Source organism: Loxodonta africana, chromosome 2 (assembly GCF_030014295.1).
Source record: "Loxodonta africana isolate mLoxAfr1 chromosome 2, mLoxAfr1.hap2, whole genome shotgun sequence".
NCBI classification, from domain to species: Eukaryota; Metazoa; Chordata; class Mammalia; order Proboscidea; family Elephantidae; genus Loxodonta; species Loxodonta africana.
In genome coordinates, this window is record NC_087343.1 from 89323322 (window position 1) to 89341550 (window position 18229).

Below are 18229 nucleotides of genomic sequence, written 5' to 3' on the forward strand. Positions count from 1 at the left end.
TTGCCTTCTTAAGACTGCGCTCTGCATCCTAAACCTAGTTTAGTCCTTTCTGCTTCCATCAGAAGTTCCTGCTTTGTGTATTTTTCATGTTTTGCTGTAGATCTGAAATATGTGGGATTGCCATGAGTCGAATGGACTTGATGGCAATGGGTTTTGTTTTTTTAGATAGTTAGTACTTAATAATCGTTTAATGTGCCTTATTGCCTGGTCCTAGGGATTTTTTTTTAAAGATGTTAGAGAGATATAACACACTAACCCAAAGAACAGACTCAGAGTTTGAAATTTTATCAAGACGGAAAAGGAGGGGCATTATTTTGAGTGTTAAGTAGATATACTCTACCAGAACTCACTGCCTTTTGAGTCAGTTTTGACTCATATTGACCCTGTAGGACAAAATAAAACTGCCCCATAGGGTTTCCCAGGCTGTAAATCTTTACAGAAGCAGACTGCCACATCTTTTTCCACAAAGCAACTGGGGAGTTCAAACTACCAACCTGCTGGTTAGCACCTGACTGCTTAACCACTGTGCCACCATGCCTCCTTGAAATACACTTTACTTACAACAACAATAACAAAAGTTAACTTTGTTTTTAAGGTTAATATTAAGGTTAGCTGACTAGATTTGTACCAATAACTGCGTTATATGATGTCTTTTTGCTAACTTCATACTTACACTAATTTACAGAGACTCAGCTGATGGTTCTGAAAATTTTCTGATTTTGGGGGGGGGTTGGCTAATCATCACTTAGATACTAGAATTTTAGTGGTATGAGGGTTTTTTTAAAGGGGAAAATTACCTGGGAGTTGATCTTTTTTGTAAAAATTCTTATTTTAGATAAAAAAGGAAAAAAAAAATCTGAAACCCAGAGTGTTGATGTGACTTGCCATCCCGCAAAGCTAGGTCTTTGGATTTGAAATTATGTACTCAGTATACCACACTGATTATGGCTGCCACGTTATTTATTTATTTTTTTGTCTAAGTGCTTCCTCTACAACTATTCAACTTCATTTCTCTTTGCTTATTTAAAGATTTTTAATTGGCTAGGGGTGATTTCCTTTGACAATGTAAAATTACAAAAAATTCTTAAGATGATTTACATTCTGAGCAAGTGAGGGCATCATTCAATTCAGTTCTTAGACTCCAAACCACATCAACATTGTGAAAGAATAGAAGCTATTTCACAATCATGCATAAAATAAGTTTCATTTATTGTTGTCTTTTAGAGCTACTTTACAGATAAACCTCTGTAGGCTTTTATTTACTATACTTGAAATATTGGATGGTGAACTGTAAATTCAAACATTTCTTCGTATTGCCAAATGTTTCCCAGGAATCTAGAGGTCACTTGATACTCAAAAACCTTTCCCTTCAGCAAGGGCAAGAAAAGTAGGACTTAAAAGAAGGATTTTATGGCTAGAATACTCCCTTTATAATGATCTAAAATAAATTAAATTAAATAAGGCTTATTTAATTTGAAAGCATGAGCTCAATTGCTTTCTTACACAATTCCACAAAATTAGTATTGAAATGAAGCTGTGAAGGGTTAGATGTACTTTTGACAAAGGTCAACACTACAATGTACAACTGAACAACTCTATTCAATCTAATTTGGCTGAAATACCATGCAGGCTAAGTTAAATTAGCAAATGTCTCATGAAATAGATCAAAAGGTCATTTTTGAGGTGACACTGTGACATTTCTTTTTCTGTTATTACAACTTCCACCCACTGCCTTCGAGTTGATTCTGACTCAGAGTGACCCTACAGGACAGAGTAGAACCGACCCATCAGTTTTTTGAGGCTATAAATCTTTACAAAAGCAGACTGCTACATCTTTCTCTTTCAGAGCAGCTAATGGATTCAAACCACTGATGTTTCAGTTAGCAACTGAGTGTTTTAATCACTGTGTCACTAGGGCTGCCTCCCTTCCTATTGTCATTTATATTATCCTTTATGAAATCTGAATAATTTTTTAGCGAGTTCAATTATGAACAGTGAATTTTCCATTTTCTATATTCAACACCGATGAAGTGATGGATACGTTACAGTGAATTCAATATAAGAGAATTTGTGATATGTTTTTTAAAAAAAGTTTTTAATCAATTGAAATTAATTCTTAGAGTGCTCATTGTTCAGCTCTATTCCCCATAACAAGATTAATCAGTATGTTTCTTCACTATCTATAACATTATCATCAGTAATTCTCCTTATAGAATGCCATTAAATATCTTAATTTTATACCAAATCCTGATAAATTTATCTAATCCAAGCATAACTAAAAAGCACATTTACCTAATCTATTGAAAAGCCAGTAATAATGAAAATTAAAAAAAAAAAACATTCTAGTAAGAAAATCATTTTTGTGGTGAACACTGCCAAATGACATAATGCTCATTTTGTTATTAATACTTATGTTTACTACATTATAGCAAGCATCCACCACTTGTCTGTCACTTTGTTGTACTGTGGTGGCTTGTGTGGTACTGTGATGCTGGAAGATATGCCACCGGAATTTCAAATACCAACAGTGTCACCCATGGAAGACAGATTTCAGTGGAGATTCCAGATTAAGACAGATTAGGAAGAAGAACATGGCAAGGTACTTCTAAAAAAAGTGGCCAGCAAAAACCTTATGAATAGCTGTGGAGCATTGTCTGATACAGTGCTGAAAGAAGAGTCCATCAGGTTGGAAGGCACTCAAAATACGACTGAGGAAGTACTGCCTCCTCAAAGTAGAGTCAATCTTAATGATGAAGATGGAGTAAAGCTTTGGGGACCTTCGTTTGCTGATGTGGCATGACTCAAAATGAGAAGAAAGAGCTGCAAACATCCATTAATAATCGGGACATGAAATGAACAAAGTATGAATGTGGGAAAATTGAAAGTCATCAAAAAATGAAATGGAAAGTATAAAGATCAATATCATACACATTAGTGAGCTGAAATGGACTGGTATTGGCCATTTTGAATCAGACAATCATATCGTCTACTATGCCAGGAACGGCAAATTGAAGAGGAATTACATCTTATTCATCATCAGAAAGAACATTTTAAGATCTATCCTGAATACAATGCTTTCAGTGACAGGACAATATCCATATGCCTACAAGTAAGACCAGGTAATAGACTATTATTCAAATATATGCACCAACCACTAATGCCAAAGATGAAGATCTTTACCAACTTCTGTAGTCTGAAATTGATCAAACATGTACTCAAGATGCATTGAGAATTATAGGTGATTAGAAAATTGGAAACAAAGAAGAAGAATCTGTAGTTGGAAAATATGGCTTTGGTGAGAGAAACAACTCTGAAGATCACATGATAGAATTCTACAAGACCAATGACTTATTCATCATAAATCATTTTTTCCAACCATATAAATGGATACTATACAGGTGGACCTGGCTGGATGGAATAGAGAAATCAAATTGACTACATCTATAGAAACAGACAATGGAGAAGCTCAATATCATCAGTCAGAACAAGGCCAGCGGTGGATTGTGAAACAGACCATCAAAGGCTCATATGCAAGTTAAAGCTGAACAAAATTAAAACAAGTTCATGAAAGCCAAAGTATGACCTTAAATATATCCCACCTGAGATCATCTCAAGAATATGTTTGATGCATTGAACACTAATGACTGCAGACCAGAGGAGCTGTGGGATGACATCAAGGACATTATACATGAAGAAAGAAAGAAGTCATCAAAAAGACAGTAAAGAAAAAAAACAAAACAAAGCAAAACAAAATGTATGTTAGAAGAGACTCCGAAACTTGCTCTTGAACATAGAGTAGCTAAAGTAAATGGAAGAAATTATGAAGTAAAAGAGCTGAACTGAAGATTTCAAAGGCTGTCTGGAGAAGATAAAGGAAAGTGTTGTAATGAAATTGTGCAAAGACCTGAACTTAGGAATCCAAAAGGGAAGAATACGCTCAGCATTTCTCAAATGAAAAGACTAAAGAAAAATTCAAGTCATCCATTGCAGTGTTGAAGGATTCTACAGGTAAAATATTGACTGATGCAGGAAGCATCAAAAGATGATGGAAGGAATACACAGAGTTGCTGTACCAAAAATAATTGGTCAAGGTTCACTCATTTCAGGGAGTAGCACATGACCAACAATCAATGGTATTGAGGAAAGAAGTCCAAGCTGCATTGAATGCACTGGTGAAAAACAAGTATACAGGAACTGACAAAATACCAACTGAGATGTGTCAACAAGCTGATGAAAAGCTGGAAGTAGTCACTCAACTATGCCAAGAAACTTGGAAGAGAGCTACCTAGCCAACCTACTAGAAGAGATCCATATTTGTGTCCATTCCAAAGAAAGATAATCAAATAGAATGCAGAAATTATTGAACAATATCATTAGTATCACAAACAAGTAAAATTTTGCCAAAGGTAATTCAAAAATGGTTGCAGCAGTACATTCACAGGAAACTGCCAGAAATTCAAGCTGAATTCAGAAGACAACATGGAATGAGGGATATCATTGCTGATGTCAGATGGATCTTGGTGGAAAGTAGAGAATACCAGAAGGATGTTTACCTGCTTTTATTATTATTATTGACTATGTAAAGGCATTCAACTCTGTGGCTCACAACAAATTATGGATAACATTTGGAAGAATGGGAATCCAGAAAACTTTACTGTGCTCATCCTAAACCTGTTCATAGACCAAGAGGCAGTTGTTTAAACAGAACAAGGGGACACTGCATGGTTTAAAATTATGAAAGGTATGCCTCAGGGTTGTGTTCTTTCACCATATTTATTCAATCTGTGTGTTGAGCAAACAGTCTGAGAAGCTGAACTCTATGATAAAGACAGAGCATCAGAATTGGAGGAAAACTAATTAACAGCCTGCGATATGCGGATAACACAGCCTTGCTTGCTGAAAGTGAAGTGGACTTGAAACACTTACTGCTGAAGATCAAAGATTACAGCCTTCAGTATGGTTTATACCTTAACATAAAGAAAACAAAAATCCTAACAACTGGACCAATAAGCAACATCATGCTAGGTGGAGAAAATAGGGAAGTTATCAAGGATTTCATTTTACTTGGATCCACAATCAATGCCCATGGGAAGCAGCAGTCAGTAGATGAAACGATGTATTGTACTGGGCAATTCTATTGCAAAAAGAGCAAAGACAACACTTTGAGAATTAGGGTGCACCTGATCTGAGCCCTGCTATTTTCAATTGCCTTATATGCATGCAAATGTCAGACAATGAATAAGGTAGACTGAAGAAGAATTGATGCCTTTGAATTATGGCACTGGTGAAGAATCTTGAATATACTATGGAGTGCCTGAAGAACAAACAAATCTGTTTTGGAAGAAGTACAGTCAGAATGCTCCTTAGAAGCAAGGATGGCAAGACTTCATGTCACGTACTTTGGACATGTTAACAGTAGGGACCAGATGCTGGAGAAAGATCTCATGTTTGGTAAGGTAGAGGGTCAGTGAAAAAGAGGAAGCCCCTCAAAAACATAGATTGACACAGAGGCTGCAATAATGGGCTCAAATGTAGCAATGATTGTGAGTATGATGCTGGACCGGGCAGTGTTTTGTTCTGTTGTACAGTGTTTTGTTCTGTTGTACAGTGTTTTGTTCTGTTGTGCATAGTGTTGCTTTGAGTTAACACCGTCTCGACCTCATCTAACAACAACAAATCAAGCAGCTGAAAAATCTGGTGCTACCTAGACAAAAACATTCCAATTTTTTCTTTGCCACTGCAAATTTATGTCATTTATCAATACTACTTACAATTTGTAACCAATCTAATATTTTACTTTATATTTTATGGTTTTATTGGAAATTTGCTTCTGAAGGAAGATATATTTGCAAATTTTCCTTTTTGATTACAATTGATGGTGTGAGATTATGCCCTCCCAAGATCATACAAGCCATCAAAAAGAGAAAGGAGGTTACTCATTAATTAATAATCTGCAATATGCAGATAATACAACCTTGCCTGATGACAGTGATGAGGTCTTTAGGCACCTACTGATGAAGATTATAGACCACTGCCTTCAGTATAGATTGCACCTCAACGTAAAGGAAAAAAAAATCCTCACAACTGGACCAATAAACATCATCATGATAAATGGAGAAAATATTGAAGATGTCAAGGGTTTCATTTTACTCTGATCCATAATCAATGCCCATGGAAGCAAAAAAAAAAATTTTTTTTTGCAGTCAAGAAATCAAACTACCTATTGCAATGGGCAAATCTGCTTGCAAAAGACCTCTTTACAGTGTTAAAAAACAAATCTATCACTGTCGTGCATTGAATTGTGCCCCCCCCCCCAAAATGTGTGTATCAACTTGGTTAGGCCATGATTCCCAGTATTCTATGGTTGTCCTCCACTTTGTGATTGTAATTTTATGTTAAAGAGGATTAGGGCAGGACTTTACCACCCTTACCAGGTCACATCGCTGATCCAATGTAAAGGGAGTTTCCCTGGGGTATGGCCCTGCACCACCTTTTATCTCTCAAGAGATGAAAGGGAAGCTAGCAGAGAGGGGAGACCTCATACCACTAAGAAAGCAGTGCTGGGAGCAAAGCGCATCCTTTGAACCTAGGTTTCTGGGCTGAGATGCTCCCGGACCGAGGGAAGACTGATGACGAGGACCTTACTCCAGAGTTGAAAGAGAGAAGAAAGCCTTCCCCTGGATTTGACATGCTGAATTTGGACTTCTAGCCTAATGGACTGTGAGAGAATAAACCCCGCTTTGTTAAAGCCATCCACTTGTGGTATTTCTGTTATAGCAGCACTACATGACTAAGACTATCACTTTGAGGACTAAGGTGCAATTGACACAAGCCATGGTATTTCCAATCACCTCATAGGCATGGAAAGCAAGATGATGAATAAGAAAGACTGAAGAATTGATGCCTTTGAATTATGGTGTTGGCAAAGAATATTAAATATACCAGGGACTACCAGAAAAATGAACAAATCTGTCTTGTAAGAAGTATAACCAGAATGCTTGTTACAAGCACGGGTAGTGAGATTTTGTAATTTGGGTATGTTATCAAGAGGAACCAGTCCCTGAAGAAGGACATCATGCTTTGTTAAGTAGAGGGTAAGCAAAAAAGAGCAAGACCTTCAATGAGATGGATTGACACACTGGCTGCAACAATGGGCACAAACATAGCAATGATTGACAGGATGGTGCAGGACAGGGAAGTTTTTCCCTCTGTTTAACATAGGGTTGCTATGAGTTGGAACCAACTTGACAGCACCTAACAACAAAAACCCGTTGTCACTGAGTCGATTCTGACAATTGTATACTTTCTCTGTTCTGTCATTTGTCTTTTTACTCCACCTTAAAATCCTACACAATTTCTGGCTCCTTTATTTAGAAGATAACCACAGAAAATACTTAACTGACCTTAAAAAATCTCAGTGAATTAAATGTCACTTTATTTTTTTAACTGGGATTAAAATCTAGTCCAGCCACATGCCAGGAATGCCCAACAATGAATCTGAAATTATTGGCTTAGGATCTTTCAACATGGCTCACTATGAGTCGGAACTGACTGGACAACACCAGGTTTGGTTTTGGTTTTTTAGGTATGGAGATGATATTCTGACAGTCAAAAAGTGTTATTTAACGTTTTTAGGCTCTGGAAAACACGTTAGGATTTTTTGCTTAAAATTTAGTTAAATCTTAAAGTTTTGGAGAACATCATCCATATTACACAAAGTACAGACAATAACGTTCTTTCAGAGGTCTGAGAAATGCCTCTTACTTAAGGCTTCTTGGGAACTATCAAGTTTTTGTGATATTCAGACAGGAGTGGCATAATGACTGTGTTATTCACAGTAATTTTAGGAAGCTATCAGTTTTTATCAATCACTTCTAAAAAAATAACACAAAAACTTTGCTTGAGAGACTTCAGAAATTTTGATCTTATAGAAGAAATTAGAAGAAACATTAGAGTAATAAGGGGTATAATATTTGAATGCATAAGAGTTCTTAAAAGAATACATCCAAAATCCATTGCTATAAAGTCAGTTCCAACTTATAGCGACCCTATAGGACAGAGCAGAACTGCCCCATGAGATTTCCAAGGAGCAGTTGGTGGATTCAAACAGCTGACCTTTTGGTTAACAGCCCTAGCTCTTAGCCACTGTGCCATCAGGGCTCCAAAAGAATACATAAGACTTCCTAAAATATCACAATTAGGCACACAGGTGGTATTCTTGATTCATTTGTAAGAATTGTAATTCCAAATATTATATGACTTTGTTTTAGGAAAAAAAAATATTAAACTGAAATAAAACTGTTTTTATTAGAGGGTCACATGCATAGTTCGTATATAAAATAAAAATTTTTAAAATAAATCAATAGGCAGGAAATTGACAATGAAGGAAGGGAATATAAATGATGGACAGAGTTTCTCCTCGGAAGAGCTTGTTGTTAGGTGTCGCAATTCCAACTTATAGCGACCCTATGTACAACAGACAGAAAGACTGCCTGGTCCCTCACCATCCTCACAATCATTGCTATGTTTAAGCCCATTGTTGTAGCCACTGTGTCAATTCATCTCATTGAGGATCTTCCTCTTTTTCACTTACCCTCCTTTACCAAGCATAATGTCCTTCCCTAGAGACTGGTCCCTCCTGACAACATGTCGTAAGTATTTGAGATGAAGTCTTGCCATCCTTGCTCTTAATGAGCATTCTGGCTGTACTTCTTCCAAGTCAGATTTGTTTGTTCTTTTGGCAGTCAGTGGTATATTCAATATTCTTCACCAAGCCGTAATTCAAAGGCATCAAGTCTTCTTTGGTCTTCCTAATTCATTGTCCAGTTTTTGCATGCATATGCAGCAACTGAAAACACCATGGCTCGGGTCAGTTGTACCTTAGTCTTCAAAGCAACATCTTTGTTTTTTAACACTTTAAAAAGGTCTTTTGCAAGCAGATTTGTCCAATGCAATACACTGTTTGATTTCTTGACTGCTGCTTCCATGGGCATTGATTAAGGATCCAAGTAAGATGAAATCCTTGACAACGTCAATATTTTCCTTGTTTATCTCGATGTTGCTTATTGGTGCAGATGTGAGGATTTTCTATTTCTTTTTGGTGAGGTGTAATCCATACTGAAGGTTGTGGTCTTTTTATCCTCATCAATAAGTGTTTCAAGTCATCTTCACTTTCATCAAGCAAGGTTGTGTCATCCACATACTGAAGGTTGTTAATGAGTCTTCCTCCAATCCTGATGCCTGGCTTTTCTTCATATAGTCCAGCTTCTCAGATTATTTGCTCAGCATACAGATGGAGTAAGTACAGTAAAAGCATAGAAACATAATGCACACCTTTCCTCACTTTAAACCAAGCAGTATCCCCTTATTCTGTTCAAATGACTGCCTCTTGTTCTAAGTACAGGTTCCTCATGAGCACAATTAAGTGCTCTGGAATTCTTCGCAGTGTTAATCTTTATTTGTTATGATCCACCCAGTTGAATGTTTTTGCATAGTCAATAAAACACAGGTAAACATCTTTCTGGTATTCTCTGATTTCAGCCAGGATCCATCTGACATCAACAATGATATCCCTGGTTCCTCATCCTCTTCTGAATCTGGCTTGAATTTCTGACAGTTCCCTGTGGATGTACTGCTGCAACCACTTCTGAAAGATATTTAACAAAATTTTACTTGTGTTTGATATTAATGAGATTATTTGATAATTTCCACATTCTTTTGGATCTCCTTTCTTTGGAATGGGTACAAATATGGATTTCTTCTAGTCAGTTGCCAGGTAGCTCTCTTCCTAATTTCTTCACAGTGACAAGTGAACAGTTTTAGTGCTGCATCTGTTTGTTGAAACATCTCAACTGGTATTCTGTCAGTTCCTGGGGCCTTGTCTTTCACCAATGAATTCAATGCAGCTTGGACCTCTTCCTTCAGTATCATCGGTTCTTGAGCATATGCTACCTCCTTAAATGGTTGAATGTCGACAAATTCTTTTTGGTGCAGTGATTCTCTGTATTCCTTCCATGTTCTTTTGACGCTTCCTGAATCTTTTAATATTTTCCCTATAGAGTCCTTCAGTATCGCAACTAGAAGCTTACATTTTTCTTCAGTTCTGAAGAGCTATTGCTCAGAATTCAATCTATTTTAATTAAAACCACAGCTAAAATTTACAATTTAGAAGCCTCACCTAAAGATAAAAGTTGACCTCTGTATGGACAACTGAAAAAACAAAAGTATTCTATCTCACTGCTATTTGTAAGAATGTCAAACTTATTTTCAAGAGAAATGCAAACATAACAATGTATAGTTGAACAGATTATATTGTCTTGAAATGAAAACACTGAAAATAGTAACTGTTCTGGAGCATTTTCTTGTGAGATATTAGAAAAGGAAAAAAAAGCAAATTAAAAAAAAATACCTACTTTCCTTTGGAGTTTCTAAATATGTTTTGACACAATGAAAAATAGACATATACTGGAAGAACTGGTCATTGAATTGATGGAAAACCTGTTATCAACAGAACGATTCAATTTCAGTAATACAAGTGACTTTAAGAAGACAGTTGAAAAATTATCTTCAATAAAGTGATGGTTGGAGGTTTGCAGTGGATATTACAACTCATTCATGTAAAAACATCATTATTTTTTAATCTTTCTAAAGAAATTTGCCACTGGGAATCCCTTTATGTAAATATTTCTAGTGCTACCAGTCTGTCTGAGTTACTTATGGGGTGTAAAATATTTTCTCTTATTCACACGGCATTGTTGTTGTTAGGTACTGTCTACCACTGGTCTGTCAGTTTGTCATACTGTGGGGCTTGCTGTTTGTTGCTGTGATGCTGGGAGCTATGCTACCAACATTTCACATGCTAACAGGGTCACCCACGATGGACAGGTTTCAGTGGAGCTTCCAGACTAATACAAACCAGGAAGAAGGACCTGGTGACCTACTTCTAAAAAGATTGGCCAGTGAAAACCTTATAAATAGCAGCAGAACATGGTTTTGACTCCAAAAATAATATTAGGTAATCAGAAATATGAATGGAATGTTTATAAATTAAAAACTATCACAGCAATAAAGAACAAGTTTAACTTTGACATTGAAAAGTCTAACAAATAGGGAGATTTTCTTCAAATCAACTACTTGAAAACTTCATGAAGGATATGTATTATAAAAACGGAGTTCCTCTATTAAAAAGGTCAGCTCTTTGATATTAGGGTTCAAATTTCTCTTTCAAGTGTTGTTTAAAACTTTGAGGCTATATAGCAGTTTGCCTCTTGAATTGGGTATCAAAATTATATGCTGCATAAAAAAAATAAATAACTTGAAATATACTCTACCTCATCATTCATTCATTCAATAAATTTTCACTGCATGCCTACCATGTACCAGGTATTGTGACAGACAGTTAGCAAGGCACGATTGATACAACAGCCAATGAGATATACGTATTTCCAGACCCATTGGAGAAAACAATGTAGCATGAAAACGGTTTCCAATACGGTGAGACAACGCTCTGGCGAGGCAATTACACAGGACATAGACGCGTCCAGGAGAGAACATAAGCCGGGGTTGAGGTGGGATGGAGCTGGCAGCAAAGCCTTCCCAGAAGAAAACCAGTTGCTGCTGAGCCGACTCTGACTCATGCTGACTCCATGGTGTCAGGGTAGAACTGTATTCCACAGGGTTTTTAACGGCTGGTTTTTTTGAAAGTGAATTGACAGGCCTTTCTCCTGAGGTACCTCTGTGTCGACTCAAACTGACAAACTTTGATTAGCAGCCAAGGGGGTTAATCGTTTGCACCATCTAGGGACTCCTCCCTGGGGAAGGTACATCCAAACTGTAGCTGAAAGATTTAACTAAGTGAAGGGCTGTGATGCTGTGGGCAGAGGCACTCTAGGAAAAAGCCGATTTTAGAGGAATAAGAGGTGAGAAATTGTGTTTGGTTTTTGCAACCAAAGCAAAGTAGAAGAACATGGTACAAGACAAAATGGGACCAAATCATGGAAAGACATTTAGGATATATTAAGGAGTATGAACTTTATTCTGAGGTTGCTAGGAAGTCATCAGAGGATTTTAAACAAAAGAGTAAGAGACTCCATATTTGCAGTGAAATGATTTTAGAGTAGCTGGATCATTATTTAGTAGTTGAAGTCACCAATACTTGCTAAATTAGTTAATGTGACTGTGTGGACTTGGCTAAAGGGGATGGGGGGTTAACAGGACAGTAACAGATAAAGGGAGGATGGCAAAGAAGGCTATCGAGAAGGATTAGCCAGGAGGTAGGAGAAAAAAAAAAGAAGACTATGGTGTAATGGAAGCCAAAAAGAGGAATGGTTTAGGAAGGAGGTAATGTCTTAGGAGCATGAACAGTATGTTTTTCACTCATGTGTCATGTGGCAACCTTATTTATCAAGTTATATGGTGCTTCATAGGCACTCAATGATTATTGCTAAATGAATGATTTAATTCTGTAAACACTGCTATATACAAGACAAAGACATCGTACTGAGCACTGAGATGATATAAAAAAATAACATACTCTCTATTTTCAAGAAGCTCATAGAATAGTAATAGGAGAAAGACATACATAATTACCCATAATGTGTGGTAGCAAATGAAAGAGCACAATAAAACTCTAGATCAATGAGGATCCAGATGGAATGTGATAGGGAAGTAATGAAAAAAAATAATGATTTCTGTGTATTAAAATAAGGAAAATAAGGCTGAAAAAAGAAAGGACAGAGAAGAGACTACGGGAAATTTCAAGTGACTTGGTGATTACCAGTTTCAGATGTCACAAATCTGGCTTGATATATTAAAATTTGTTCTTTTAATTGTTTTCATGATTTTGAGAAATACAATGAATTATCATAGTTTTGAAACTCATATATATGGCATAAAAATCAGTGAGAGCAGAACTTATATATTTCGAATACAGTGACCTCATTATGGAATTGAGCTGTATTACTTTGCCACAGAAGACATTAACAAATTTGTGCAAACTTCAAAAGCACTCCACAACTAAGAGCATTTCAACAAGATTGTTCTAAAAAGCACTGACTGCGACCTCACTTCACTTGCAAATGCTAAATAGACCACAGTATCTAAACTTTCCTTCTATAAGGAAGCTCTGTTATGAGAAAATAATCAAATTGCTACATTGCTTAGCAACCACAGGTACCCACTGCCGCAGCATCAATTCCGATTCATAGCAACCACAGGTAAAGAGCTAATAAGCCGTGAATCATGATTCTTTGTGAACAATCTGCAGGTCAGTGGCTTGATTTCAATGCTGTTTGAATTCCTCCCGTGACATTTTCAAAACCAATATTGACACAAAGCATTGCAATAGAGGAGAATTAAAATGTAAATTGTCTTATGATCGATCAAATTGACATATACCCAGTATAATCTGGTACAATCTGATGCATCAACCTGACAGTAGCATCTAAAAATCAACTTCAGAGTAAAAATACCATCTGGACATGGATTCATAAGGAATTCCTGTGTTTTATCAATTTAGCTAAGCCAAAGGGGAAAACGTATTTAACTCTGTCTGAAGGTAACGACTCTGATATTTACCTAACCAACAAGTAACCTCCTGAGGAAGAGTGGTGGTGGAGGGCTACACAGTTTTTGAGAACATTACCTGTAACCATTGTGACTGATCGTTGTGTCCGGAAGTCCAGGCATTCACTTTGCCTTGCTTGTCCAGCCGAGCTTTCCTTGGCTCCCAAGTGAACATGTCCATATTGAGAGTTCTGAAGACGCTGGAAGCAGTAATCTGATAGTCTTGTATATGTCCTGATTTCATCCCCAGGGGCTCAGAACAGCCTGAAAGAAAATGAGAAGAGCTCCATGAGAAGAATAATTTATCACCCTGGAAGTTTTCTGTGTTCATTTTGTATCGGCAAGAAAAGATTAAGCATAATGCTATTCATTCCCCCAAAGAGAAAGCATCTAAACTCACACACCCACAAAAGCTATCATCAGGAACAAATCTGGAACAAAACTGAAAAACAAGATAGCCCATCCAGGCTATTTTGTCAGAATATATTTTGGAAAATTGAAAAGAACACAGACAATTCAAACTACTTTTCTCTGATAGATGATTTTGCAAAATGAAAACAATACTGAAATGCTCTCCTGTCTCATATTACTGGTAGTCTCGTGACTCTTCCCTAGCTTTTAACAGTTTCATAGTGTTTTTAAAAATGGGACATTTTCTCACAAATGTATATTTGGTTTTCTCATATTTATTTCCATAATACTGGAAATGAAAATTATTTTAGTACATGTCATTGTCACAAACTGTTGCATTGTTCCACTCTAAACTGGACGGCATTTTGTTTCTGAAGAAATGTCTATTAATCTTTATCACTGATCCCTATAGCACCAACATGGCTCTCTCCGGAAGAGAGGAAAGTACTATTTATTCAGTGTATGTCATATGTAGGCATTGTACAAGTGTAGAACTTAAACTAGGCAAGATAACAGAAGAAAATAAGCTAATTCTAGTTAAAACCATTATCAGACAAACTTTATATAAAATCTTTTATTTAAATTACACTCAAGCTCTAGTGTTTGGATATTTTGGGGGAGATTCTCAGATCTATCACATTTAATTTCAAGTTTGAGAAGGTATAAAACATGGGTTTGTTCGTCCTTAAAAAGTCATGTACGTGTATGTGTGTGTGTCTGTGTGTACACACACATATACACATACTATTTCCAAATCTTACATTGCAATTGGTACAAAATGCCATTCACAAAGGTTGTGATAAGAAGAATGACTTCATTATCATACCAGTCAGTGGTTGAGTCTTCAGTATGTAAAACTGTCACATTTTGGCCAGGAAATAAAGTAAGTCTGATCACCAAAGAATATAAGAGGAGACTTCTCTAACCCTTCACTTCTCCTTTTACTCAACCTGTCTCCTGCTTACTAGCTATGTGGCCTTGAACCCGTTTATTTAACCACTTTATGCCTCAGTTTTCACATTTGTAAAATAGTGATAATAGAAACTACCTCATAAAAGTGTTTTATCAAATTAGCTTGAAACTGTAAAGTATTTAGAAACAATACTGGCACATAGCTAGCATCCAGAAGTGTTACTGTTTTTATAATTTTCATAAAGCTCGTTCTAACTCCTAGCAGGGTTAAGTGCCCACATATCACAGAGTACTAAAGAATATCCTATGACTGGTTAGAAATTCTAAAACTGTCATTTTAAGTCTAGGCTCTAGGAGAGGTGGTTTAGAACTATTCAGTGATAAATAATTCTTGACTACAATTTATTGCTATATGTCCTGGCCAAAAGGGGTCCCTGGGTGTTATAAATGGTTAAGTTCTGGTTAAGTGCTTGGCTGCTAACAGAAACTTTGACGGTTGAAGTCCACCCAGAGGCACCTCAGAAGAAAGGTCTAGTGAACTACTTCTAAAAAAATCAGTCATTGAAAACCCTATGGAGCATAGTTCTATTTTGACAGACATGGGATAGCTGTGACTTGGAACTGACTCAATGATAACTGCTGTTTTCATTCTGGTCAATAGATAGATCACTAGGCTGCTTCTTCTTTCCTGAGGCTCCTACATGTTTGCCTTCAAATCCACTTTCCAGGAAATGCCTTTCCTGTGCAAACGTGACAAAAAATATCACGGAGTGTTAGCAGATTTTACATCTCAGCACAATGTTTTCCGATTTCAGGGGCAGGGAATCTATGCTTTAAGCTGTATGGTAAAGACAGCTATAAAACTTAAATATAAATTCTGGGTGAGCAACATGTAATAACATATTTCAAGGATTCTAGAAGTTCTAATAGTTTTAATGGCATGCTATTTATTTTCAGGCAGTTACATGATAATGGAGCCCTGGTGGTGCAGGATCTACGGTTAAGATTTATGGCTGCTGCTAACCAAAAGGTGGGCAGTTTGAGTCCATCAGCTGCTCCTTGAAAACCCTATGGGGAAGTTCTACCCTGTCCTATAGGGTTGCTATGAGTTGGAATCAATTCTACAGCAAGAGCTTTTTTTTTTTTTTTAGTTTATACTGCTTGTTTTGAGGAAAAGATACAAGGGAAAAGGAAAGGAGTTTTTTTTTTTTTTTCTCCTTTTGTGATATAATATTTGAAGTATTGTTTAGAGAAAGAATGCCTTTGACCATTTTTGCTTAGTCACAGAATTCATTTCCTAACCAATCTATTGTCCAGTATTTAGCCCAGAGGAGGTAATGAATAATTATTTGCTGAAAGAATGAATGGGAGTATATTCCTCCTCTAATTACAGGCACGATCTGTTTCATTCTAAACATCTTAAATCATATCTCTTTTGGAGATTTTCTTTTTAAGTGTCTGGGAAAAGATTAACCACTGATCTTCTTGCCAGGCTGAGAGACTTTTTAACAGTTTACTGAGTACAATAAGGCAGCTACGGGCTTTACAGTGTGGCACTGGATTCTGGGAAATAGTTTGGCATGATATATTACTGTTTATTTCCAAGCGTTATAACTAACCTCCCTGCCACTGTACCTAACACCACAGATTTCCCTTTCCATCCATATGATTTCATACATAAAACATAATCAACCTTTACTAGTGTGGATAGCACCTAAACAAAATGAAGTTTTAACAATGAAATTGATTATTTCTATAGTGAAGTGCCCCAGCTTTTATAACATTTAGCAATAGATATTACTCTCTACTTGTATGTTCAAAATCAATTTGTGGGGTTGGGAGATATGGTACTGCTTCTTTTTGAGAAAATAAAATCTGTAAAGTGACATGTGTAAACTCTCGTCAAGCTTGAAAGTAAAATATATTCACCATAGGGGTATAACTATGTTGTGTATAAGTGACTGACCCTCATGAATCAAAAGACTGAAAAATTGGGGAAGATAATATTAAGCAACTAAAAACTACAGAGCTTACAGCAGACCTCATCATATTGTGGCTTCTTCTTGATTGCTTTATGATGAATGGCTTAGGGATGACACTGGCCCTGATGATATAGTGACATGTAACACAAACACTGTACAGCAACAATTCTGCTGAGATTTACTGTTGGTCAACAAGCCAGTGTGAATTACCAAAATAGGAAAAACGTCTCAGTTAGGATAATTAATGGCACTAAAACCTTGTTAGTTGCTTCATAAAAAAAAAATAGTTGCTTCATAAAAGGTACCAATAAATACTATGAAATGTGATTCTTAAAATAAGTTCATTCATCTCCCCAAATCACTGTAGTTCCTTTAAATGTTATGGACATTAAAAAAAAAAAAAGTTGTTTTTTTAATTGCAATTTTTATATGCTTAAAAGGCATTTTTGGTGTCAGAGAGAAATCTAAGAAGGGAAAAAGACAGAAAGTACTTACTTTAACCTATAAGCGATCTCTTGAATTTAATGAAAAGTGTGTGTTGTCTCTTTCCAGAGGTGTGTACTTCTGTTTTTTAAAAAATGATATTTGTGCTAAGTTTGAAGAAGAATTTGTCATGCTTCAAGGATATGCTAAAAACGAGGCTTTGCTTTTTTTTTTTTTTTCATAGCTGTTTGAACAAAATAATTTCAGGCCACTGGGGCAAAGGCAGTTTATAAATTTTGATGCCAGAAATATAAGAACAACTATCAACAATATAACACTGTAAAATGCCTAGACAAGATTTTTTATTTGGTTCACAATCTAGCTATATTGAAAGGGGACCACTGTGAGAACAACACATTAAGTCTTAATCCTTATATCTAGTACTGACGCTTCTGGAGGACAAGGATTCTTTAACTCTGAGTCCTTTGATATATTATCCTTGAGATGGATAACCACTGTTTGTACAAAAAGCAGGTCTCTAGATAAGGAAAATCCAAGAATGAATTTATAGAAACAATCTTGCTACTGAAGTATTGTTTCCTTGGGAGACATGATAAATTTACATGTTTCACAAAACCTTACCCCAAAACAGCAAAGTTTTTACGGTAGATAGATAAAAATAAAGCTTACTTTTCTATGCCATGTAGCCTGAACTTAATTGTACTTTATGAGGCCAGGCAGGCTCCTGTTTTTGCTGAACCTTTGCCACAAAATATAAATCTGAGTTACTACCACAATAAGACATTTAAATTTTACAAGAATTGCCAGTGAGAATTTGTTGTGCTTTTGTTGACCACTCAAAGACTAAAAAACTACATTGTTCCTTCTACTCAACTCTGCTCGGTAGCATATTATAGAAACTGTTTCTCCCACATGTA

The 18229-nt window shown here is 36.3% G+C and overlaps 1 protein-coding gene across 1 annotated transcript in view; it reads right to left on the reverse strand.

Moving 5' to 3' along the window:
• EDIL3 (EGF like repeats and discoidin domains 3) overlaps positions 1-18229 on the reverse strand; it is a 524672-nt gene that overhangs the window by 123877 nt on the left and 382566 nt on the right. The window contains exon 9 of the mRNA XM_010588258.2: positions 13643-13827. Coding sequence (XP_010586560.1) covers positions 13643-13827 — 185 coding nt within the window. The remainder of the gene's footprint in view (positions 1-13642; positions 13828-18229) is intronic.